Source organism: Hipposideros armiger, unplaced genomic scaffold, assembly GCF_001890085.2.
Source record: "Hipposideros armiger isolate ML-2016 unplaced genomic scaffold, ASM189008v1 scaffold_100, whole genome shotgun sequence".
In the NCBI taxonomy this organism is placed as follows: domain Eukaryota; kingdom Metazoa; phylum Chordata; class Mammalia; order Chiroptera; family Hipposideridae; genus Hipposideros; species Hipposideros armiger.
The window spans coordinates 2323146-2349834 of NW_017731450.1; the positions used below are offsets into that span (position 1 = coordinate 2323146).

The 26689-nt window shown below is 48.9% G+C and overlaps 2 protein-coding genes across 3 annotated transcripts in view; one reads left to right on the forward strand and one right to left on the reverse strand.

The window, feature by feature from the left end:
• The window catches only part of TRAPPC12 (trafficking protein particle complex subunit 12), a 43586-nt gene extending 30478 nt beyond the window's left edge, over positions 1-13108 (reverse strand). The window contains exons 1-2 of the mRNA XM_019646315.1: positions 12954-13108; positions 5183-6406 (exon numbers count right to left, since the gene is read on the reverse strand). Of these exons, the coding sequence (XP_019501860.1) occupies positions 5183-6406; positions 12954-13085 (1356 nt within the window). The 5' untranslated portion in view covers positions 13086-13108. The remainder of the gene's footprint in view (positions 1-5182; positions 6407-12953) is intronic.
• Positions 13109-18602: 5494 nt separating this feature from the next.
• Positions 18603-26689, forward strand: part of EIPR1 (EARP complex and GARP complex interacting protein 1) — a 95954-nt gene continuing 87867 nt past the window's right edge. The window contains exons 1-2 of one of the 2 annotated variants that reach the window (XM_019646316.1): positions 18603-18759; positions 26447-26530. In XM_019646316.1, coding sequence (XP_019501861.1) covers positions 18718-18759; positions 26447-26530 — 126 coding nt within the window. In that variant the 5' untranslated portion in view covers positions 18603-18717. Of the gene's footprint in view, positions 18760-26446; positions 26531-26689 lie in introns of those variants that run through there. The other variant, XM_019646320.1, reaches the window with a different exon arrangement.

Below are 26689 nucleotides of genomic sequence, written 5' to 3' on the forward strand. Positions count from 1 at the left end.
TCCCCTGCAGGTCCTCTCCAACCCTGCTGGCCAGGACAGGGCCCGCAAGCACCTCTGCAGGGAGGGGGAGCTGCTCCCTTCGAACCGCACCCCTCAGGCAGATGCCCCTGCAGACGGGGCTGCAGGACACCACAGGCTGGAATCCACTGTGTTATCTAACAGGGAGGCGAAGGGCGAGGGGCAGGGAGGAGGGGCTTCCGTTGGCGGGGAACCAGGCAGCAACCTCCTAAGCTGGCAGAGTGTGGTCTCAGAGAGCCCAGCACAGAGGCCAGCACTCAGGGCGCTCAGTGCGACGCCCCGGGGCTAAAGGGCAAAGGGCAAGAAGCTTGTCCAAGCTGGGGGCAGGGCCCAGACGCAGTGTGCTGAGGAAGCTGCAGACCCCAGGCCTCAGTGCTGCTTGGGGGCTGTGCCCAGGCTGAGGGCGGCACCGGAACACCCACGGGCGTGGGCGCAGGCGATGATGCAGTGGCCCGGGGCCCTGGGCAGAGCTGTGATGGGAGACAGCGCTGAGCCATCCCTCTCCCAGCAGGGGTGTCGCTGCCTGGGGAGGGCACTGGGGGGGGGGCAGCAGCTCTGAGGTCACTGAGAGCAGCCTGGCGTTCCCTGAGTGTCCCCACAGTTGCTGACGGAGGAGCACCGCATACAGGCCCCCCAGCACACAGGCCCCCCAGCACGCAGGCCCCCCAGCACGCAGGTCCCCCAGATCGCCCTGGTGAGCGGAGGGAGAAACAAAACTAGGCCAGCGGGGGAGGGGTGGGCACAAGGCCTGCTCACTGCTCAGTGAGCAAAACGCTGCCTTTCAGCCACAGGCCAGCAAATGCAAATACAGCAGGGGACAGCGGGTGACGACTGAGGACGGGGACAGAGGACTGCGACTGAGGACCAGAGGAAGTCAGACCCCACGGCTGTCCCAGAGCCTCTCCTGCTTTCCTACCTGCTGGGACGATAAGGGCGCAGAGTAGCTCCACTTACATGCAAGGTTAATCTTTCAGTATCGTCCAAAATGGTGACAGTGACACCACCAGGTAGACGAAGGGAGCAGGGGGCGCAAGAAGCTGCCTCAGTGGCCTGCTGCCACCCTTCAAAGGGAAGGTCACAGCCTGCGCGCACACCTAGGTCACACGTCTGGCTCTGGCCCTGGGCGCTAAGCTGAGCTCACACCTCGCACGGAACCAAGATCCAGACGCAGCAGTTTCACGACTGTTGCTTCCGGGGAGTCAGGTGAAGGACTCCAAACGCCAGAGCCACACAAGTGTCTGACTGGTCTAGGGGGGCTCGTTAAGGGCAGAATGAAGCAGCTCAGCACTCGGACCCATGGAGCCTCGCTCGAACAGCTCCGTGAGACTAAGGGCCCCACCTGGCCGGGGGGGGGTGGCACAGTCACCTTCACGCCACGCTGGGAGGACCAGGCTGACTCCCACCCCGCAATACTCTCCATCAGCCAGGCCACACTGCCAAACTCTTCTGCCCTCAAACATCTGTCAGCTAAAACTGACTCAGCAGAAGTTCCTGACATACAAGCACATGTCTGACTAACGAACATCTCATCTATGAAAGCCCAAAGATGTGACAGAATGTCTCCAATGGCCCTGACTCTTGTGCTGTCACCAGGCTGAAGCGAGTTACGGCCCAGGGGTCATGGCGTCCCTCCTGCAATCCTCCCAAGGGGACTAGAGTGAGGGGAGTGCGCCTCTCCCTGGGGATTTTCCGAGAGCCACTGCTGCAGCTGGAATGGACCAGGGCCCAGTGGGTTCCTTCAAACTGGCAAACCTTTAGCTCTTAGGTGAGGGCCTACTGCACACAGGGAACGTGGGGACAGCACGTGAGTGGGCCAGGATGCACCCGCAGTTCTTTTTTGATTCTGATGGACAAAGACACAGAGGACCCGCCCAGCCTCATGGGGTATGGGCTTTGCTGTCTGGGAAACCTGAAGACGCCTGGCCACGGGCAGCGGTCTGAGCCACAGCGGCGCCTGTCTCTGACCCAGGCTGCACTGCACCCTCTGCCACGGGTCCCAGGGAGAAACGCAGCTGCTCACTCTGGACGCTTCTATCCTCTCGCTCCAGGGTCTGCTTCTTCCCAGGGGAACTGGAACCACCTGAACAAACAACATGCAAACAAACCAAACCCCAAACTCGAGGACATGGAGAAAATGAAACACACAGAGCATTGGCAGGAGGTCAAACAGCGCGGCCATTCAGGAGACAGTCTGGGCGATTGCAGGCTGTTAAGCACACAGTTACTTTATAACTCAGCAATTCCACTCTGAGCTCTGCACCCAAGAGAAATGGAAACACCTGTGCAAAAACCGGTACACCATGTTCCTCACAGCATCTTTCACAACAGACAAAAAGTGAAGACAACTCAAATGCCCATCGGGTGATAAACGGATAATTATAGAATTTCTAAACAATGAAATATTATTTGATAAAGAAAAGGAATGCTGTACTGATACATGCTACCACATGGGTGGCTCTTGAAAATGTGTGTGAAAGACCACGCACTGGATGACCCCGTTTGTATGGAACGTGCAGAACAGGAGAACCCACAAAGACAGAAGCAGCTAGTGGTGGCCTGGAGCTGGGCGGGGTGGAGCTGGGGTCGGGGAGCTGGGAAGTGAATGTGAATGGGTTCGGGGCTTCTTTTTAGGGTGAGGAAAATGTTCTAAAAATTGACAATGGTGATGGTTGCACAATTCTGTCAAAATGCTAAAAACCATTGAATTGTAAGTTAAATGTGTGAATTGTATAGTATGGGAATTATATCCCAACAAAGCTATAAAAACAAAAAAAAATCTAAACCTCTTTTCTTGTGAGGCCCTAAACCAGCGGTTCTCAACCTGTGGGTCACGACCCCTTTGGGGGTCGAACGACCCTTTCACAGGGGTCGCCGGGTACTCATATGTGGGCGTATCTGCATGTGGGCCTGGAGACGGATAGAGGAGCGGTGTCTCGGTTCCTAAGACCATCGAAAATATGTGTTTTCCAATGGTCTTAGGCGACCCCTGTGAAAGGTTGAGAACCGCTGCCCTAAACAAACGAGAATTTACGAGAATGTGTTTACAGGTGGATCCGTTTTAGGACTGTTATGGGAAGGCTTGGCCGGGTCTCTCCGGGCCCCCCGTTCCAATGCCGTTATGCGCTCTTCACGTTAGCAGCTTAAGGGAGTGAGGAGAGGCCCGTCTGTGAGCAGCAGCCCTAACTCTTGTTTCTGTCCATCACAGAGCAACTGGGACTGGACCTTTGTCCTAATGTGAAAAACCAGATGAAAGAGCTGTTTTAGACACAGGAAAACTGCGGCCCGAGAGAGGGGAAGACGAGCTGAGCTCTGGGCCCAGGGCACCTTGTGGGTTTTACCCTGTGACACCACCCAGCCACTGGGGTATTTGGCGTTCTGGGCCCACCCACTCCCTGTCATGTGCTCACCCCAGCCCTGTGGCAACCAGAGTGAAACACCTCTGCACATTTCAAATGCGCCCTAGGACCCCTGGGCCCCAGCACCCGTTGCAACCACCTGGTCAAGTCATTCCATGGCAATCTTCAATGTCCCCCTGAATGACAACGGGGGGACGCTAACTGCAAACAGCTGAGCTTGGGTAGTAGGTGCTGAAGGCCAGACCCACGGATGCTACAGGAACTGACGCAGAGGACAAAGGCCCCAAGAAGGCAGGAAAGGGAAGAAAGTGAAGCAGACACTGAGGCCAGGCAGGGGGCCGGGGAAGGATTTAGTGAAAATGTACATCAAATCCCAAACACCCAATCTCCCCGGAAACCTGAATCCATAATGGGGACTCATTAAAAGGTCCTGCAAGGTAAAGGTAAACTTATGTTCCGTGTGCACTGCTTGAGAGGGAGAAGGTGCCTAGAGCGATGCCTGGGGCCTGAGTCACACTGCACGTGTCCGGTCAGTCCACGCTGGGGCCTGAGCCACACTGCACGTGTCCGGTCAGTCCACGCTGGGGCCTGAGCCACACTGCACGTGTCCGGTCAGTCCACGCTGGGCCTGAGCCCACGTGTGTGTGGGGGTAGATCCCATCCAGCGGGGGTAGGGCTGAGGACGGCAGGTCCCTTTTCAGCCCCAGGAGGACACGTGTGCGGAGGACACAAGGCCAGCACACTGGTAGAGTGGTGTCCCCACGCCACCCGGGACCTGCTGGGCCCCCCGCCGTCTGGGGCCGTGAACTACAACTGACATGTGTACACAGTTACACAATGTGACCTTCCTACGCACGCTACATGCATCTTATATCTGGTTTTCACATTTACCAGTGAAATACAAACCTCATTAACATTCTATTATAACCTCATTTTAAATACCTAAGTATTCCACTGTAAAGACGAGAGAAGTCAAATGTATTCAACCGGTCTCCTGAAAATAGGCTTTTAATTGTTTTAGATTGTTCGCAATTAGAAGCCACACCCCGATGGACATCCCCAAAGCTGGGTACCTGCACACCAACCAGTGCGATTACTTCGTCATAAATAATTCCCAGGAGTGGGACCTGGGTGCGGATTTTGAAACTTAAAGTTTGTACCAAAGTACGGGCCCATCAGGGTCGCCTGAGACAGGCTGCTTCCCCACATTCTAACAACACGGGATGCTAGGTGATCGAACATGGAAACAATATTATCATACTTGTGACACTGAACTTCCTTATTTAGTAAATATTACTGTTTACTATATGTAGCATTTATACATTGTTATGATTTCTTATTCTGGGGGGGCCATTCTTGTTTTTTTAATGAATCCTAAGAACGTTTTCTACATCGAGCACATTATGCATAATACAAATATTTTTCTCCAGATTTTAAAAAAAGGAATGGGGCCTTTATTATTTATTGGAGCCCGAATGTCACAAGTAAATCGATCGCACAAAGTCTAGAGCTACTGCAGAGGATTATGATGTAACTACTTGCCCTGCGGGATTTATTTCTAAGACTATGACTTGTTCCTTAAATACATCCTGGTAGGGACGTCAACAGGGCTCTAAATTACCTGGTGACATAACACAGACTCCCACAAGCAGAATCTTAGGAATTGCCAAGGAATAAGGTTTCCTAACACTTAAAGGGTGTGTATCTATAAGCATATTACAGAATGTGTACATAAATAACAGATGGAAAGAGCGACACGTGGATGCGGAATTACCTGCCTCGTTGAGGACAAACGCCTTGCGTCTCACCTGGATGTTGTCGAACTTGAGGCCAGGCATGGTGAGGTTCTCTTTGTCCACGAACACCGTGCTGTACTGTTGAGTTGCCACTGAAATCAGGACGGCCCTGGTCCCCTCCCCGGGAAGCCAGGCATCGCTCCTCCGGTCCATCTCACTCATGCTCAGGGCGGTGGCAAAGGGGTCCTCGGTCCCTGCGAACACGGCCTGGATCTGTGAAAATGGAGACTGAGGACATTCCAGGGGAGACGTGGAAACACCCAGTTCTGATCTTTCGATCCCTGGGGAGTAAGGAGATTCTGCAGAGCCCGGGGTGTTCTCTCCCGCCGGAGTACCAAGGGAAGACAGCTTTTCTGGAACTGAAGAGCTCGCGTTGGGATTACTGACGGAAATGAAAGTGGAAGTTGTGAATGAATCAAAGAAGTCTGAGGCCAAGGAACTGGTGTTGGCTGTGTCTCCAAAAAATTTACTCAGGCTGGGGCTTGGCTGGACCACCTGAGGGGTCTTGGGGGCCGGCTGGCTGACGCCGCTGAAACTAGGCGATTTCACCATCTGAGACTCGAAGCCATCCGGCAGAAAGAGGGGTGTCTGGGTGACGGCAGACTGGGGCTGGCTGAAGATGGTGCACACGGGGACAGGCTCCTCTCTGGGAGAGGGCTGCCGGGAGGACTGGGCAGGCCCCTGCTGCACTGGGGGAGCACCTGTGTCCCCAGGGCCCGCGTCCTCTGCACCTTCGCTCTCAAAGGCGGGCACGCCTTCTCCTTCTCGCTCTGGGCCTTCCTTCAGGGACGCTCTGCTGTCAGGGGTCATGTCGGAGAGGTCTTTCGGCGTCTCATCCCCATCGCTTTCACTGTCATAGCTCAGAGTGCCAACTACTCCGGTATCTATGACATTTTCCAGTCCACGGCCAGCACTGCCTTCCACAGGCGTGGTGACGTCCTGCAAACCCCCAAGGTCACCGGCATCATCCTCACTGTTATTGGGCGAGTCAGAAATGAGGACACTCTCCATCATGTGCTCATTAAGCTTATCCACGAAGTTAGAACATTCTGACACGGTCCCATTCCCCTCAGACCCAAAGTCGTCCCCACCGAGATCAATGGTTTCCTCGTGATAAAGCAGCTGCCCCTCTTCCGGCTGGGGCGTCTGCGGGGTGATGCTCTCGGTTCGCCCCTCGACCGGCTGGGGCTCCCCAGTCACGCTCTGCTCAGCGCCCTGAACATCCTCCATGGTCGCCTGAAACCAAGACAAATATAAACCAGCTCATTAGCTTTCCGCCTCGGTTACTGCGAACTGATTTTATCCTATTAAAAGTGTTTTTCATTTATAAAAATGGCGAATGCGTGTCATTATACATCTGTCTAATCCCACAGAACACACAACACTGAGAATGAGTCCTAATGTCAACTAGGGACTTTGCGTGACAATGACGTGTCAACGCAGGTTCCCGACTGTGACAAACGCGCTGGGGAGGGAGGCAGAAGGTCCATGGACAATGTCTGCACCTGCTGGCAATTCTGCAGCAAACCTAAACTGCTCTAAAAAATGACAGTCTATTTAACAAATGTTCATCAGTTCTGTAGTCAAATGATTCAATATTCAAGACTCCATCTCTCCAGAAACTTATTTATTATTGTGGTAAAAGACAGGTAACATCAACTCTACCATCGTAATCAGTTTTCAGCGTCCAGTTCAGCGGTATGAAGCCATGAAACACCATCCATCTCCAGAACTTTCCACCTTCCTAACCTGAAACTCAGTCCCCATTAAACACTGACTCGTCCCGCCCTCCCCGCAACCCCTGGCACCCACCACTCTACTTTATGGGCTTGTAAATTTAACTCTTCTAGGTGCCTCGTATAAGTGGAAACACATAGTATTTGTCCTTTTGTATCTGGCTTATTTCACTGAGCAAAATGTCCTCCACGTCCATCCATGTTGTGGCATATGTCAGAATTCCCTTACTTTTTAAGGCGGAAGAACATCCCACTGTAGGCATGTACATTTACTTATCCATGTATCTGTTGATGGACACTTAGGTTGCTTTCATCACTTGACTAGTGTGAACGCTGCTGCTGTGAGCAGAGTTCAAGTGTCTCTCCAAGCCCCTGCCTTCAGCTGTTCTGAGCATCTGCCAGGAGCGGGCTGCTGGGCCACGTGGAAATTCTACTTTTAATTTTTTTTTTTTAAAGATTTTTATTGGGGAATTGGGGGGATGGGAACAGTGCTGGGGAATTGGGGAAAGGGGAACCGACAAGTTGCTGTCGTTTTGTTCTTCAATCTAGTTGTGGAGGACGTTGCTTCACTGGCCCAAGTTGGCACCATCATTGCGCTCTTCTCTGGCGAGGCAGATCAGTCCGCCGGCTTCTGGACGGCCGCTCATTGCGGCTGCTGGCCGCTCACGCTGGCTGCTGGCCACACACGGTAGCCCATGGCAATCCACTGCCACAGGGACTGCAGCCCACGCCGTCGCCGGCGACTCACGGCAGCCCAGCTCCAGGTTGAGCTGTTGTTCAGCATCTTAGCTGTGGAGGGCAGTGTCACTGGCCCTCATATGTGGGATCCGAACCGGGGCCCTCTGGCATCCCAAGCGAGTTCTTAACCATCGCGCCACTCGGCCGGCCCTCTACTTTTAATTTTTGAGGACCCGCCAGACAGTTTTCCATGGCGGTCACACCTCTCACACCCCGACCAGCAGTGCACAGGGTTGCAGCGTCTCCGCATCCTCTCCAGCCTTGTTCTTCTGTCTGTGGGGACGCAGCCATCCCACCAGATATGAGGTCTCCAGTCTTTCAAACCCCACTTATTCTTTAAGACACGGATGAAATCCCCCCTCCTCCACGAAGCCTTCTCAAAAGCCTCCAACTTATAATAACCCCTCGCCTCTCTGAGCGTTAATGTCATTTGCTTAATTCTGGGGGTTTGGTACAGCAAGGTGGCATGAGTGTCAGAGACGGTGAGGAAACCAAGGCGCGTTCACTGGAGCGTGCCGACGGCTGTAGCCCAGACGACACCACGAGGTGCCACACTGGTGCTTACTGTGCACCTGGCAGTGGTCTAGGTGTGCTATGTGTTTTCTTCCTCCGTCCTCAGAATGACCCTATCACATGGCTGCTGTCGCTTCCTCCATGTTAGAGGTGAGGAAAGGGAAGCTTAGAGAGGTTGTATCACTTGCTCAAAATCATACGCCCGGTCAGTGAGAACCCAAGAGCACATCGAGCTGGAATGCTGGGTGGATGCTGGCTGGTGGGGGCCACAGAATGAAACCAGGAGTGAGGGCGAACTCTAAGAAAAAACTTTCTGTCCCTTTTCTTAAAGAACGTTTTTTAAGCAAAAGTTACCATATATACGTCTCCTCTCACAGCGAACAAATTCAAGTTAAGGAAGCTAAGACTATCATAAAAGATGAGGGTTTTTCCAGAAAAAAAACAAACCCAACCAATACCTTTTTGACTTTTAAAAATGATGCTTAGCTGATCTCTAGATAAGATACTTTTTTTCTCCCCGTCAACACTTTCATCGTAGTATTCCAAATGTCCTGTCCTTCCAGCTGGGTCACCCTGAGATCCAAAACTAAGATTATTTTAAAGTAGATAAAGTTAAACATTTTGGAGAAGTTTCCTATCCAGCACTGTCAGTTACTAATTCCTCATTGATTATATATTCATCTAGTAATTATTAACTATAAATTAGTTAAAAATACAATGAAAAGGAAGAAAAGCCCTTTTTCTTGTGATGTTTCACAGCGAGCCCAGACCGAAGGCTGCCCAGGGACCTCAGAGTGGGTGCACCCTCGCAGGTAAGGCTTTTCCCTGGGTTCTCCCTGTGCAGGAAATGGAGGCTGGGCACGAAGACCATGGAAAGCACAAGCATGCCTCCATCTAACCTCTGTGGCAGCTGAACCAGACACCTGCCAACTGCCTGACAGGTGAGGGCGCTGGGAAGCAGAGGGGTGATGGGACTCGTCTGAAAGCACTGTTCATAAATGAACCCGGCCCTCTGACTAAATCTCCGAGGACTGAAGTCCCCAACCCCTAGGGCATTGCCTGTAGCTACCGCTGGCTAACTGTTGGTTCTGAGCCCTTCTCAGGATAAAAGCACTTTAGATTATAACTCCAGCTCTCCCAGTACCACATTAATGGACAACTGTGGAATAATGGAGAAGAAAAGGTCCAATACATACAAATACAGCAAAGGTCAAGAACATCAGAATTGGTAAAACCACAGCAATGTCTTTATATGTAAGAAGAATGGAAAAAATCCTATTCTTAAAATAGGCAAAATTAACTGCCAGTAGAGGTTAATTTGTATGTATCACAAGATACAGAGAAAGACAGGCTGAAATGGGGGGCCTATGAAAGGCTGTCCAGGGCTGACGGGAGCTGCTTCCCCAGGACAGTGGACGCAGAGATGGCTCAGCACTGCGCAAGACCCATTCATTATGTGCTTGGAGAAGAACTGCTTCCGCGGTAATCAAAGAAGCCCAGATTAAAGCTATGATTTTTATAAGTAACTTTGGGGAACCTTATGTATTGATAGTGAGAATGTAACCTTTCTGAAGAACAGCTAGGCAAAGGATAAAACTCTTACACAGTAATTCTGTGTTTACCAATTTACCTAAAATGTTTTTAAAGAGATCATCTTTTGAAAAAAAGAAAGCTAAGTAAAAAGCAACAGTCTTTCAAGTCTTGAGTTTTTAACTATGTTTTGATTCTCTTCAGAAACCTTGTTTCTAATCCAATCTAATTTGGAAAAATCAACTTCTACATGTTTCCTGGTGATAATGTTTACACAGAGGCTGTCTAATCCAGAGGATAAATTACATTGTTATTCTGGATTTCTAAGTAGAAACCACATATTCATGAAAAACCATTGTCGTAGGACTGGACTGAAAAGTCCTGTAAACCAGGGACCAGGCCTCAACGAGTGCTACTGTGTCTCAGGCACTAGAGCAATGCAACCTCACTCTGCTCGCAAGGAGCCAAAGTTAGAGAATGACAGAGCGGAAAGGTAAGCACCTATCACACAGGTACGCCGAGTAGACGAGGGCAGTAGAAACACGACACACCAGATGAAAGGGTGACTGGGTAGAACGGGACAGTGACTTTGGATGCGAAGGGATAGCCTCTGAAAGCCACAGTTATGTTTTCTTACTTTTTTCACTAGAAGACCTTAGAAGGTTCTTGTTATTCTTCCCCTTATCTTCTAAAGGTACATTTTCTATAAATAATTTTTATTAAATATTGATTGGCTACAAAACAATATTTATAACCTGTGGCTAAGACAATATGCCCTAGGACCTTCAGAGGTAATAACCTAAAATTTGTCATACTCTCTTTTTCTTTAATTTCCACGTGTGTTTCCCCAAACATGTTACTTAAAATCTTCAGTTTTTGACTTTACTTCCCTCTCCACGTCTAACTTTGTAAGCGGTGTGAAGTTAGATTTCATTTGTCTTTGCTGGTAATGACGCTCTCCTGTGTGATGCTGCCACAACATACGATCTATTCTACCATTGAGGGGTATGTGAGGTGTTTTTAGGATTTTGATACTATTGATACAAACAGTTCTGTTATGAACATTCTTATACACGTATTCTGGTGTGCATGTGCAAATTTCTTCATGGTATTAAAACTATGTGTCGGGTCATTGAGAATACACTTGTTCACCTTCACTAGATAATGCCAAATTGCTTTACTAAGGAGTTGTGCCAATTTACACACTTAGTAGCAGTGTATAAGTATCCCTGTACACTTGATATTGTCAGACTTAGTTAATATCAGGAGTATATAAAAATTCCTACAAAGCAATAGGACAATAAATGATCCAAAAGAAATACAGGCCAAAGATTTAAACAGGCTGGGATACACACTTCACAAGCATGCGCCCTACAACTTCAACAGCCATACTTCTTGATTTTTCCAGGACAATTCCATTTTATACCCAAGGCCCCAGAGAAAGGAAATACCTCTTTCCACTCTCAAGAGTCCTACTGACACGATGTAAGGTCTCACTACCCATAACCTCCCCATCTAGGGCTAGACACACCGTATGTCATGGAGGAACTCCTGCATGTGGGCACTAAACCCCAAAATACCTCCCCCTCCCAAAGCCCCCACAATAAAAAAATCTGGAAACAACCAGTGCCCCCACACACAATAATCAGTAAATAGTGGCACATCCAAAACTGGCATACTAACCAGCAGTGAAAATGAATGAGCCATCTCATATCTAATGCAGCCACGTTTGAATCTCACAAATCTAATTTTGCACAAAGAACAAGTAGAAAATTAAACAGTATGATTCTCTACATGAAGCTCAAAACATAAAGTAAACAATATGTTTTACGAATACAAACATAAAAGCAAGAGGGAAGGAGGCTGGATGGGAAAGGGACACAGGAAGTTAAAGCCACTGGCACTGTATCTTCTGTGTATGTTACATGTAGTCTTTATATTTCAAAATTTAAAAATGGAAAAGCAGGGTGCCGGCCGAGTGGCTCAGCTGGTTAAGAGCGCGAGCTCTGAGCAACAGGACCGCTGGTTCGATTCCCACATGGGCCAGTGACGCTGCACCCGAGCTGAGCTGTCGCTGAGCTGCCAACAGGTGGCAGGATGGCTCAGCTGGTTTAACAACAAGGCTGCCTGTTCGATAGTGGGCTACGCCCACCCGCAACTAAGACTGAACTCGGCACCTTGAGCTGAGCTGCCGCTGGATGGCTCAGTGGATAGAGCGTGTGCTTTTTAACAACAAGGCTGCTGATTCGACTCCCGCATGGGATGCTGTCTACGCCCACCTGCAACTAAGACTGAACACAGCACCTTGAGCTTAGAGGCCACGAGCTGCCGACAGGCTGCCAGATGGTGACTGGCGCCCTCCACCACGGAAGATTGAATAACAACACTTGGCTGGTCCCCTCCCCAATTCCCCAACACTGTTCCCCTCCCTCAATCCCCCCCCCCAAAAAAAGTGGAAAAGCACACGTATCTGTTCTTGATTTGCGTACGGTAGAAATGTTTCCTCTTCCTAACGCTGCCTTCACCCTTTTTATTACACGACATGATTATACGCTTACGTCTATACTGAGAAAGGAAAGGGCGCCTCAGCCGCGGCTCCACCTGGACCAGCCGCGAGGGAGCACACACGAGTCCTAACCAAAGCCTCCCACGGGGCCCGCCACGGGTCCGCTCCAACAAGTCCAGTTAAAACGACAAATGACCGCAGAAGGCAGCGCCTGTTCTTCCTACGTCCTGGTACAAATGCAGAAGCACCGCGCACCCCTTCCCCAGAGCTCCCGGCGCCTCGGAGCCTTCTCTGCCCCCGACGGGCGCGGCCGTGACCCCGCGCCCCCCGCCTCGCCGTCCCCGGTCGGAGCTCTGTCTGCTTCAGGGCCCCCGGGACCGCGCTCGCCGCAGCCTCCGACGCGCCCAGGCAACCTCTCTTCTTCAACCGGCAGCGGCTCCGGGCCTTTCCACGGGCGGCGTCGAAGCCTGACCTTCCGTCCCGCTGAGCGCTCTGCGCACGGAGCTCACCTGATGCCTGGAAAACGTTCCGCGCTAACCGAGGACCCTGCGAGCGGAGACGTGAGCGCGAGGCGGGAGGCCCTGAGCACAGGTCGCGCACGGCCTGCGGGGAGGAGACCCGGGGGTCCCCCCCGCCCCGCCAAGCAGCCCCCCAAGGAAGGGAACTCTGGGGGGAGCGCCCGAGGGGCTGGGGCTGCGGGCCGGCGCAGCGGCGGTTGGGGCAGCCCGACCCTCCCTGCAGCCCGGGCCCCGAGCCTCACCTGCCGCCGCCCACGGGGGTTGGGGAAGGGGTGACTGGCGGCCGTGCCCAGGGTCCGGGAAGCCGGCGGAAGCCCGGAAGGGGACGACAGGACTCCGAGGCTTCTGCGCCTGCGTGCGCTGTTCTCGCGCATGCCCGATGCAGGAGCCGGAGGCCCGCCGGTCGCAGCCGGAAGCGCGGAGAGTTTCCGGTTCGTGCGGCAGGGGGCGGGGCCTGGGCCCCAGGTTGATGGTGGGCGGGGCCTGGGCCCCAGGTTGATGGTGGGGCGGGGCGGGACCGGCACTGAGAATGGAGGAGAAAATTACTGCGTTGTCAGAGGCTACACGCTAACCTGTGGCGGAGGGGCAGCTGGAGGAGAAATTAGGCTCTGTTTAGTCTGGGCCAAAGCACCCTAGAAACACTATTTTCTAGGATTTGTCTTTGTGCCTACCCATATTTTCAACTTGTCTTTCAGTGCATCTGTACTGGTTGTGTAATAACATTAACGATAAAAATAGAAATCATGGCAACAGTAGGTGGGTGGATTTTTTCCAGCAGTGTGAAGATAGATCCTGCATTCTCTCGGCTCCCCACAACTTAATCTCAGGAACAGGGACCCAGTGAAGATTATGTTCATGCCTGTGCCTCTGCTTCCTTGATTTCTGCTGGAATCACCCAGATCTCCTCATTAATTCAGCAAATGTTCATCCAGCCTTAACTCTGCCAGGCACAGTGTTAGGCGCTGGAATACAACTGGCCAAACCAGACCCCGCCATTTCTTTCTCAATGATTAAAAATTTCAAATTTAGTTTTAACATTAAATATTGTATATATTTAAGGTATACAATGTATAACATTGTGAAATGATTACCACAGTAGAACTAATTAACATAACCATCACCTCACTTGGTTACCATTTGTGTGTGTGTGTGTGTGTGTGTGTGGTGACTGTACTTGAGATCTACTTGGCAAATTTCAAGCATAGCATATATCATTAACTATAGCTACCATTTTGTAAATTAGGTCTCCAGAACTTATTTATTTTATGATTGAAAGTTTGTACCCTTCGATCTATACCTCTCCTTTCCCTCACCTCTCAGCTTTTGGTAACCAATATTGTACTGTGGATGAAAAGGGGCCATGTACTAAACCTGACCAGCTCAGGGGAGGCCACGATGGCAGGCCTTACAAACTCAGAGAACAAAATTAACCACATAGGATGGCCTGAACATAAAAATTCCTAACTAAAAGCAGGTCATGGCAGGTATTCACATCCTGGGTCCGTGCCTTCCTTGACAAAAGTCAGTCTTTACCTTAAGGGAGCCTATTGATTGTCTTTCTGCATCTAAGATAACATACCCTTGGCATGTCAGAGTGATCCCTTTTTCTGGACTCCTCAGGGCACAATCCACCACACCAGAGCATGAGACCACAGAACCCATCATTGTTATCTTGTTTCCCAAGTACCATCTCTATGTACTATAAATGTTAACTATACTGTATCCACCCATGTAAGAGAAGTGTTTCTCCTTTTTACTTTTTATCCAATCCCCCAAATTTCCCTGCTTTGCTTTCTCCCGCCCCCTTAATCTACCACTGGTGGATTTCATATAACCTTCCTTACTCCTCCTCCTTTGATGCTGCTGTATAAAATAAGCTGCAAAACTGCCATTCTCTGGAGAGTTTGTCTCAATCCGTTGAGATTTTGCTTCCTGGCAATTGTTGTTAGTTTGGCTCAAATTCTCCATAGGTTTGAACATTTCCTATGTCAAAGTGCTGTTATTAGGACTTCAACTTTCTTTTTAAGATTCCATATGTAAGTGGAATCATGCAGCATTTGTCTGTATCTGACTTATTTCAATTAGCACAATGTTCTCCAGGTTCATCCATGTTGTTGCAAATGACAGGATTTCCTTCTTTTTTAAAGGCTGAATAAGATTCCATTACATACGAGGTCAGACAATTAAGTTTGCAAACTCATCCTACAAAAAGTGCTTCACACCTCATTGCTGAATATCACTACAGTCACCTTTGAAGTGCTCCCCTTGGAAAGCTATGCACCAATGCCAGTGACTAGTCCACCCTTCAAAGCAATTTTGGAACTCTTTTTCTGGAATGGCCATCAGAGCTGTCATCGTATTACCCTTGATGTTCTGAATGTCATCAAAATGTCTTCCTTTCAATATTTCCTTTACCTTCGTGTAAAGAAATAAGTCACTGGGGGTCAGATCAGGTGAGTGGGGTGGGTGTTCCAATACAGTTACTTGTTTACTGGCTAAAAACTCCCTCACAGACAGTGCCATGTGAGCTGGTGCATTGTCGTGATGCAAGAGCCATAAATTATTGGTGGAAAGTTGAGGTCATCTAACTTTTTCACTCAGCCTTTTGAGCGATTCCAAAGGGTAAACTTGTTTCACTGTTTGTCTAGTTGGTACAAATTCATAATGAATAATCCCTCTGATATCAAAAAAGGTTAACAACACAGTTGCAACAAGTTCATGAATGTAATTGTTAGACCTCGTATATATGTATATATGTGTATGTATATGTATTGGGTCATTGGGAAAGTCATGAAGCATTTTTGCATTGAAAAACATAGAAAAATGTCATGACTTTCCCGACGACCCAATATATACATGTAGGTGGCCCTTGAACATGAGTTTGAGTGGTGTGGGTCCATTTATATAAGAATTTTTTTCAACAAAGACCTGTACTATTTTTTATCTGTTGGGGAGTCCATGGATGTGGAAGGCTGACTGTATGCATTGATCTATGCCATTTTGTATAAGGGACTTGGTCCTGGAACCAATGCCCTGTGGATACAGAGGGACAATTTAAGTTTTTGGGGAGTCAAAAGTTATATGTGGATTTTTGACTGAGAGGGGGTAAGCATCCCTAATCCCCACATTGTTCAAGGGTCAACTGTGTATATACTGGGGGTGCCAAAAAAATGTATACACATTTAAAGAGATGTATTACTTTTCAAAGTTGAATTGAATTACAGTAGCAATGTGTAGTATGACATTCGCTCAAAAGATGGCATTAATCAAATGAACGCTAGCGTCACCATGCCACAGGCAAGACAGTCAAAGAAAATGGCAGAAGCACGGTTGTCATTCGAGGAGCGCAAGACCATTTTGAAGTGGATTTGGAATTCGTTGTGGAAGTACAACGACAATGGAGGTGTAAGTATGCAACAAAACCTCCAACACGCCTAACAACTGCATGCATTTGTGGTAAGTTTGAGATGTATGGTACTGTGTGAACAAATTGAAACGGCAGGCGCAGTGATACAAGTGGATACTTTAGTCAATGTTGCTCAAGCAGTAGCCATAATAAGTGTCTGGATGCTCATGATAACCACTTTGAGCACCTCTTGTAATTGCAGAAGTCAAATGTGACTTGTATTCATCTTTTGTTATTGGTATATATATTTATTAAAGATTTTATTTGGGAATTGGGGGAGGGGAACAGACAAGTCCTTTTGTTCTTCAGCCTAGTTGTGGAGGACGTCACTTCACTGGCCCATGTTGGTATGGTGATCATTCCCGGCAGATCGGTCATTGGACAGCTGCTCATGGCAGCTCACGGCAGCTCATGCCGGCTGCCGGCCACTCACAGTAGCTCATGGCAGCCCACTGCAGCCGCACTGCAGCTTACGCCGTAGCCAGCGACTCACCACAGCCCAGCTCCAGGTAAAGCTGTTGTTCACCATCTTAGCTGTAGAGGGCGCAGCGTCACTGGCCCATGTGGGATTTGAACCGGCGGCCCTGCTGCTCAGAGCTCGCACTCCCAAGCCAACTCTTAGCCGATGAGCCACTCGGCTGGCCCATGTTATCAACATATATTATTACAATTTTAATACATTATTTTGACACTCTCTGTAGATATATGTGTATATCTCACATTTTCTTTATCCAGCTATCAGTGGGTATTTAGGTTGTTTCCATGTCTTGGCTAATGTAAGTGTTGCTGCAATGAACATGGGATGTAGATATCTCGAGATAAGAATATTTTTTCCTTCCGAGTGCAGAAGTCAGATTGCCTATTATATGGTAATTCTATTTTTAATATTTTGAGGAACCTCCGTACTATTTTCCATGGTGCCTGTACCAATTTACATCCCCAACAGTGTATGAAGAACAGTGTATGAGGGTTCCTTTTTCTCCAAACCCGCCAACACTTGTTACCTGACTTTTTGATAATAGCAATCCTAACAGGTGTGAGGAGATATCTCATTGTGGTCTTGATTTGCATTTCCCTGATGATTAGTGATGCTAAGCATCTTTTCATATACCTGTTCCAGACTCAGCCATTTGTCATCAAAATAGATTAAAGATAGAAAAGTTAATTAATCACATGGAGGAGAGATGTGTGGTCTTTGAAACCATTGGAACCCGGGTTAGAGGAGGTTCAGCTATGGCATTTTGGAATGCTATACAATGTGATGCCTGTCTGCCAAGGGTGTTAGGTAGACCGGTCTTCAAGGTCTGGGCTGGTCTGACTAAATGCTATTCTTGCTAAATGTTAAAACGTAGCATAGTATTTTGCAGCTCTAATTAACCAAACCCAGAGAAGTTCAGCGAACTGCAAAGAACTCAACATGTAATTAACCAAATAGTGGATATAAGCAATGGCTAAGCCTACCTTCAGGGAGACAGAGCTTTGGATGTGAATCCCGTCTACTTTACTTGCTGCAAGTAAAAACTAGCTAAAAACAACCACGTCTCATTCTTGAAGAGAACACTCCAAGTGGCAAACCCCTTGAGTTAGGTAACAAGGGCACTGCCTAATGTGAAAGCGAGTGCTTAGGGAGTACAGCCTAAGGGGGGTAACCTCTCCAGCATGACAGTCCTTGGTTATCCCCAGGGAAGCCTGGGCCTTCCCAGCAGATTCCCGTTCATTGTCAAATGATGGTCAAATCCTGCCAGCAGTGCCTGCCAGGTATCACTTACCACTCAGCATTGGCAATGCAGCAGTGCGATCCATTACCCATGCAACACATGGTGCTGGGCACCTCGAGGCATGAATTGGCATGGCCCCTGACTTTAAAGGTCCTGGGCAGAGCCTGAGTCTGACAGACCAGGCACTGATAACCTGGCCAAGTCTCTCCTGCTGCTCATTTCTACCTACCTACCCTATCACGATCATTTCGCAGCGGCTCATCTGTAAATTGGAAGCATGATAACGTTAGTTGTAAGGTTGGAACGAAGAACTTTAAGACAGTGCGTATAAAGCGTTCGCCCCCGCACTCAGAAAAGCACCAATGATTACAAAGACGGTGTCACAGCCCTAAGTGAGCAATGCTGGGGTGATGGAACAGGGACGGCTCCCAGCAGCAGATTTCTGTGCAGCCCGGAAGTGCGAACGGGGCTGGGTGGGGACAGCGCCGTCCCAGGCGAGGCCGGGGCGCCCACCGACCCCTCCGCCCACGCCGGAGCGCCATCGGCCCTGCCCACAAACCGGCCTCTCCCCGCCGGCCTCAGCTCCCAGCTCAGCCCCAGCTCCTCCCCGCCAGACTCTCCTCTCCCACCGGTAGCGGAGACGAGCACCCGGATGGGGTCCAAGCGGGCATGCGCGCGAGCCGGAGGCCGCCGCCATTGGCCGCCAGCGAGGAGCGTATTGATGACGTGTCAGGAAAACACCGGAAGTGAGCCCTACGGATGCCGAGGTGGCCCTGAAAGCGTCCTGGTGCGGCGCCACCTGGGCGGGAGGGAATGAATGGGCGCTGAGTTGGGGGCGCGCAGGCTCTGGGGACCGTCCCGAGGCGTGTGAGCGGCCGCAGCATGGAGGACGACGCGCCGGTGATCTACGGGCTGGAGTTCCAGGTGAGACACAGGAGGGGCCACGGCGTCCCGCGGTGTGCAGAGCGAGGCCGGCGCGGGTCCCCGGCGCCCCCTGTGCGGCTGAGGACACGGAGGCCGCGGGGGTGAAGGACCTGCCATTCAGGACCGACCGAGGCACTGAGTGACATCGGTTGGTCATCCAGGACCAACTGGGGTCCGCCTAACAGCGCGACCCCCGGGCTTGGTGGCCCCCCACCGCCTCCCCTACGTCGCCCTGCGCGTTCCTTGCGGCCTAATTCTCACCACTGACTTCGGTGTACTTAGTCGCCTACATTTTCCTCCAGCACCGCAGTTCCTGGAGGCAGGAACTCTTTTTTTTTTTTTAAATTGTGTAGTTGCGACACACTCACATCTACGGAAGGGTTGCAGAGATTTGAAGAAAGCTCTCCTGTGCCTTCACCCAGCTGCCCCTCACGTTGACACCTTACACGACCGGGGCACATTGGTCCAAGCTTAGAAATGAGCATGGTTCCAGCCCTGTCGCCGGAACCACACGCCCTGTTTGGGTTTCACCCGCTTTCCCAGTGATGTCTCATTTCTTTTACACCCTGTGCTCGCCCGTGCCTAGTCACGTGGCCGCCACATAGTAGATGCTCAGCAAATGACTGAAAGGAACGGACCCCACAGTGTAGGCAGTGAAGTGGGAATGCACAGGCCAGCGTAGAAGGACAGCGAGAAGGCCTTGTGGACGGAGTGAAGGACGAGGGCGTGGGGTCGCAGGATGTCAGGCCTGTTAGGCCTGGGTTGGTTTTCATCTGCTGAAATAGCTGTTGAGAGCCTGTTATGCTTAAGGCACTGAGGGACCGACACTGAGAAATAGAAACGCAGTTTATTGCCTTATGAAGTACTTGATGCATAATTATGGGCAGTAAGTGTGTGTTAAAGGTATAAATGATCTCTGCTTTCAAGACGCTTACCGTGAGGGACGCAGCAGTGTTTGTTACTAAAAGCCTGGATGCCACCATGGCCCCTGAGGATTTAACCTTGGCTCCAGCACTTACCAGATGTGTGACCTTGGGCCTCAGTGTCCTTACCAGTACAACAGGAAAATGAGTGTCTACCCGCTGTGGCTGTTACCAAAATTAAATGAGTCAATACATTTAATTCAGGCACTTAGAACAGTCCTTGGCACATAGTATGCATTCAGTAAGTGATGTCCTCATTATTATAATGAGGTGGAATTCTTACAGGTAAATTCCACGCAAGGCAGGTTCTAAGTGTCCGCTGAGTAGTGAACTGTGTTACAGGGTTTGGCAGCTGGCTGCGTCTCACAAGACCGGTGCCTTAGCTGCCAGTCATTGGGAACGTAACTATGTGTGGGAAACTCTGCTGAGCGCCGTACAAATATTTTGTTTAATCTCAGAGTGGTCATGTCGGTACATGTGTTTTCCTGTGGTCCAAGGACATTTACCAAGACAATGATGGACTTAGGATTCTGACCTAGGTTGGCTTGAACCCAATCCGACTTCAGAGCGCCTCAACCATGAAGTTATACCGCTTTCTCCTTAACAGGGCACCATGGGGTACATATGGAGGGCGTGTGTAGGGAGACACAAAGTTCCATGATCTTGTGCTCCCTAAAGTGGGCATCTTCCGCAATGCTACTTAATAACTTAGTCTCCTTGAGAAATCTCCTAAGTAACCCAGAGGTTTTGATCTGCAGTGATGGGTCTTTGAGGTCACTAAAGTGTTATTTCCTGGGTTTGACAAATTGACGGAGTTGATCCTTGCCTTGGGCATCAAATATGTTATCTGAATTTCTTTTTTTATCTTAAAAGAAGTAGCTGGTTTTTGCATTTGGTTACTTTGGACAACTCCATTGGCTGTTACTTTCTTGAATTTGAAGAACCATTACTGCTGAAACATAGAAAGAACTGAAGGTTATAACTGAGGTTTGGTTGTCAGTGATGTTCAAATCACTGTGGAGAAACAGTTTACGTTAAAAGATGGGGATATGATTATTGACTATTGGCTGAGGGTAATGAGGATTGGAGGGTAAAGTGAGGCACTCCTATGGCAAATAGGCAGAACAAAGACATATGAGGTGTGATCAACAAATACTGTGAATGTTTAAATTAAAAACAAATTTATTACAGTAAAAGACACATTGCCATTAATCCCCTTCAAAATACCCCCCTCACTTCAAACACTCTTATCCTATCATTCTTGCCACTTCCTGAAGCGGTTCTGGAAGCCCTCTTTCGTAAGTTCTTTAGTTGCGCTCTGGTGGCTGCCTCAATGTCCTGAATTGATTCAAAACGTTTACCTTTCATGGTCTTTGACTTTGGGGAAGAGCCAGATCTGTGTGCCAGATCCAGTGGATAAGGTGGATGAAGACACACCATAATGTTTTTATTTGAAAGAAATTGCCTTTCCAGAAGTGAGGTGTGACATGGAGCCTTTCCATTGTGATCAAAACACACAGTGAATGCTGCTGCTGACTGCCATCCAATGGAAAGATAGAGTTCTTCAATAAGGGGAAGTGGCACAATGAACATTAGTAACAATGTGTAACAAGTTTCAACTTGTTGGGTGCAGTTAGTTGGACGTGAGCTACGGTTGAGAATAGATGTGTTTTAAAGTGTGCCGTAGGGCCAGCCGAGTGGCGCGCTGGTTAAGAACTGGCTTGGGACGCCACAGGGCCCCGGTTCGGATCCCACATGAGGGCCAGTGACACTGCGCCCTCTACAGCTAAGATGCTGAACAACAGCTCGACCTGGAGCTGGGCTGCCGTGAGTTGCCGGCGTTGGCTGCAGTGGACTCCCGTAAGCTACGGTGAGTGGCTCGCAGCCAGTGTTAGTGGCCATGAGCCGTTGTGAGCTGCCGTCCAGTGGCCGGCGACCGACTGCCTCACCCGGGAAGAGCGCAATGATCATACCAACATGGGCCAGTGAAGCGACGTCCTCCACAACTAGACTGAAGAACAACAACAAAAAACCCCAGCAGTTTGTCTACCTGTCTGTTCCCCTTCCCTGATTCCCCAACGCTATTCCCCTCCCCAACTCCCCAATAAAATCTTTAAAAAAAAAAAGATTTTCATTTGTCTAATTATATAAATATTGTTGACTATTGATTGAAATAGGGTGCTATGATTTCATTTTTGTTCTTTGTACAGCTTTTCATCTCTCCCATAGTAATTGAACGCTTCTGTTTTCCGTTTGTTTAGTTTTCCTTGGAGCTTATTGGTGACTTGATGTCCTTGTGCACAGCTCTGTAAACGCTGTGCGGTACCGTTTCCCATGTGGCTGGCTCCTCACGTTCCCTGTCAGTTCTGTTGTCTCATTTCCTGGGAAACGTGCCCTCTAGAGCCCGCTCTGCCCATTCCTGACTCCATTTGGATCTGGTTTCTGACAAAACCTCCAGCTTTCATCTTGTGTGGGTTTGGTTTTTTGTTTCATTTTTGGTAGATTCTTATGAGTAGAGAGATGGGACAGTCAGATGACAGACCATTTAGTTGTCATAACAGCCCTGGGTGTAGGTATTATTCTTTTCTGTTTTAAAATTGAGAACACTGGGGTTTGGAGCAGTGGAACCTGGTGTGGCTCTTAGAGAAGCTGGCTCGGGCCCGGGCTCCCCGTGACGTGTGTTCCCTGCTCTGTGAGGCCTCTCCCTCAGAACAGGACCCCCGTTCCTCACTTATAATATTGATACTGTCAGACGCCGACAGTTGAGAGCAGACGTCCCGCCCTCTCCACGGACAGCAGGGCTGAGAGAGAGGTCTTCTTTCTCCTCTGTCCCCCAGCAGGTGCATAACACCTGTTTGCTGGGCCAATGAAGTCAGGCAGAGTAACGGGAAGAGGAGAGCAGGGCGGCCGAAGCGCTACCTGGGCGCTGACTGCGGCCGAGACTGCAGCCTGGTTGGCAGGCCGCTCGCGTCGTTCCGGGCCTGGGCCCAGCGACACCCAGCGACACGGGCCAGGCCCGACAGAGGAGTGCTCCGAACCTGATAACCATACCTTGGCTTAAATGGCCAAAAGGGACACGGAAGCCTGTTTTCCTGGGAAATTTCCAGGCTCAGAAGAGGCCAAAGACTTCAACCAAGTGAAAGGAAGTTTAGCTTTAATTTGGAGAGTGTTTTGATACTTTGTTTTCATTGTTATTTGCTTGTGTTCTGGAGCTAGAAACCTCAGACATCTTTTTGGTTCTAGCTTACTCACTTCTTTTCTCTTTTTTTATTTTTTTATCCCTCAAAAAATATGTGGCTCAGGATAGATGTGTGTGTGTGTGTGCATATGTATTTTACACGCACACACATGTGATATGTGTGTGTATATGTAATTTCTGTGTAGTCTATGTAATTTTTATATGTAATTTGTCTATGCATGTATACAGATACATGTACACGTGTATTTAATATATACTTTTTTCCCCGAGCAGGACCTGTGTTTCCGTTCTGTTTTGAGAGCTTAAGTGCAGACCCCTCTGGGCTTGGTTCACTTTAAAAATGTTCCACGTTCCTGGCAGCCTGTCTTTTTTGGGTGTGGGAGATGGGAATTGGTGTTTAGCTAGCACGGAATGAAGAAATTGAGACTTTTCTTTCTCTTTTCCTTTTTTTAAAAAAAATAAAACAATCTTTTAGAACCTGGGGGAATTAATCTGCTCCGTCAAGACAGTGTCTCAGGGGCCTCTAGCCTTCTGGGGTGCCATCCGAGTGATTTAGGGGCGGCTCTTGGTAAAGAGGTCATTTCTGGAGGTAGTTCCCGCATCTTAGAAGGTCGCACTGACCTTGTTCTGTTCGCGCTGCTGAAGGCAGAAGTCCGCCTGCCTGTTCCCCTAGCGTAGCTGTAAACTTGCCTGGAATATGGCTCCTGACGGGGAGAATCTCTGACACAGAGCTGTGACTGAGTACAGCCTGCTACCTGTTATCCAGGGTAGTCATTCACCTGCTCAGTCGGGTAAGCAAATGGATATGACTTTTGACTTTCCCGAGGGAACTCTGTATTCCCAGTTAAATCCCTGAGGTGGTGATGCTTTTTCCTCCTGCAGCTGAATAGGACTGGCCATCCCATGTCCACCATGCTTCCCTGCCGTTGTCTTGACTCTCAGCATCTCCAGTGGCCTCTTATTGGTTTGGTTCACTAAACGGGGATGGTAGACTAGAAAGATAGCCATGGCCTTTACTTTGGAAAACGGGATGGCACATGAGTTATAATAAAGTGATCCATGATCTAACTTCAGCCGGGTATACAATTATCTTACCTGCGATACCAGTGTCCTACTTCACCAACGTAGAGAGAACGGGACTTAAGGCTGAGAGTCTGGTGGTTCCTCTGCTCTAGAAGCTGTGTGACCATGGCCAAGTCACTTACCCTCTCTGGTCCTCAGTGTCTTGATATTCAAAGTTGGAATAATATTATTTAGCCTATCTTCCTGTCCGCTTCATTGAATTATGAGGCTGAACCAAGATAAAATACATGGCCATTTTTTGTGACCTATTATACTGAAAACTTTTGATCTTATTATCTGAGGGTCATTGGAACACCTCAAAACCATCATCATGACTAGATTTAGAAAGGTCATTTTATCATTCACTTAATCAAAGAAGTAGAATTACAGACATGGATGTAGATCTGTCACCAAAATGGCCAGAATTAAATTATTTTTGTAATTTTACCCGATAATGTAGTAGAAAGATCTTAATTAAACTTTTATGAGATTTTACTGTAATTTTTAAAGATGCAGTTTAGATTTTTTTTATAAGAAGGATTTTCCTCTTAAAAAAAAAGAGGTGTCTTCTTGTGTGACATAGAACAAGATAGTTTCAGATTTGTGGTGCTTTTCTAAAACTGGCAGCTTTATTTAGACTTTTTTCTTGCATGTTTACCGTTCGCCCTCTCCAGGTACACAGTTCTTGGGTCTATAAATTGCTTTCCAGTGAAGCAAATTGAGTGCTGGTTCATTATCGTCACCCAGGCAGCTTTTGCACCCCTGAATTGCCTTTCCTTTTCAGTCTAATAGCCACTAATACAATTTACTTCCTTTTGATTTTTTTTCTATTTTCAAGTAGTGGCCTTGTTCTAATGCTGAGCAGTTGGGGTTTTGTCTTTCAGGAATGGTGTGGGCCCTTCCTCACGGGTCGTTTTCCCCTGAGCCAGGGGTGTTCAAATTGGATAGGGTTCAGAGGGTCTGTGCATTTGCTGACTACACAGAATTCTGTGTCTGTGTGTGTACATTTTTGGCAGAAGATCTATAGATTCATAAAGAATTCATCAGCTTTGCAGAGAGGCCTAAGACTCCAAAAATTGCCTAGCCAAGTTTTGCCCAGGAGGGTATACCGGCATACTGACAGTGGGAACCTTAAAAGTAGTTCAAGTTGCTGAGTTGGCTGAAATAGGGTTTTTTTCCCTCCAAGTGTCTAATAACATGAATATTGCTTTAGACGTATATTTTCTTGCTTTTTTTTTTTAAGGTTTTATTGGGGAGTTGGGGGAAGGAACAGCGTTGGGGAATCGGGGAAGGGGAACAGACAAGCTGCTGTCCTTTTGTTCTTTAGTCTAGTTGTGGAGGACGTTGCTTCACTGGCCCATGTTGGTGTTATCATTGCGCTCTTCCCGGGCGAGGCAGTTGCTCCCTGGCCATTGGACGGCGGCTCACAAAAGCTCATGCCAGCTCCCGACCAGCCCCACTGCAGCCTACGCTGTCGCCGGCGACCCACCGCAGCCCAGCTCCAGGTAGAGCTGTTGTTCAGCATCTTAGCTGTAGAGGGCGCAGCGCCACTGTCCCTCATGTGGGATCTGATACGGGGCCCTGCTGCTCAGAGCTGGCGCTCCCAACCCAACTCAACCAATGTGCCACTCGGCCGGCCCTATATTTTTTTGCTTTTACTGAAATGTATTTGGGTAGTTTATGTTTTTTGTGCCACTGGCTCTTGAGAAAGGGTGGGAGCAGAAGTGATACCGTCGTATTTTCTGAGAGTGGAGCATGGAGTTGTCTCCAAACCTATTGGTGGTGGACACCCAGGAGGCCTTGTCTGCCCCAGGGTGGAAACCAAGTCAAACCCACATAGACTAAGTGTTCGGGACAACTGTTAAACTGTTTCTCTCACCCTGTTCTGGAAAGAATGAGTCAAGGACTTGGGAGGAATGTGCTGGAACTGGAGGTGATGGGGGAGGAGGCAGGATGACAGGCCTGTTTCCAGCTCCTAAGCGAGGAGAGGGTGTGGAGGAGGCCCGTTCAGGGCGCTTTCAGAGGCAGCGTTTGTTTCCCGACCCTGGGGCCAAATCCGCACCCACTCAGGGGTTTCAGAGAACAGCACTTGTTGCTGTAAGTGCTGTCCTTCCGTGGTCAGTTTTCCAGTTGCTTCCTGCAGAAGACTTGGCTTAAAATCCCTGCTCTGCTGTTACTGGGCTCTACTTTCTGCTGTGTTGTTGGAGAATAATTCGTTCAACCAACGTTTTACTGCCGAAAATTATGGTCTTATTAAACACAGTTTACATCTTCATTGCCTAATTTTTATGCTCACTTACAATTGTTGCCATGTACACATTTGAAACGGGATTGTTGTGTCACAAAGTGTCCAAAAGTGGAAGTCTTTTCATACATATTTTTAAATTGTCTGCAGACACTTTGTACTAAACGGTACTCCATCGGCGGGAGGGTGGTAGCTGCCGTGTTAGTCGCTGTCTGAAATCTAACCACCAATGTGTGTGCGCTTTCCTCCCTCCTGCAGGCACGTGCCCTCACCCCTCAGACTGCAGAAACAGACGCCATCCGGTTTTTGGTTGGGACACAGTCTCTTAAATATGATAATCAGGTAACTATTTCCGACAAATGCATACATGTTAATTACTAAGCCTGTTCTCAGTTTTATAACCATTCTGATTTGATTTTTCAAGCAACATTTGAGAAAATTACTGCCACACAAAATAAAACTTCCCTTGGGGTTTCAATACTAAGCTATGGGTACTGGGCG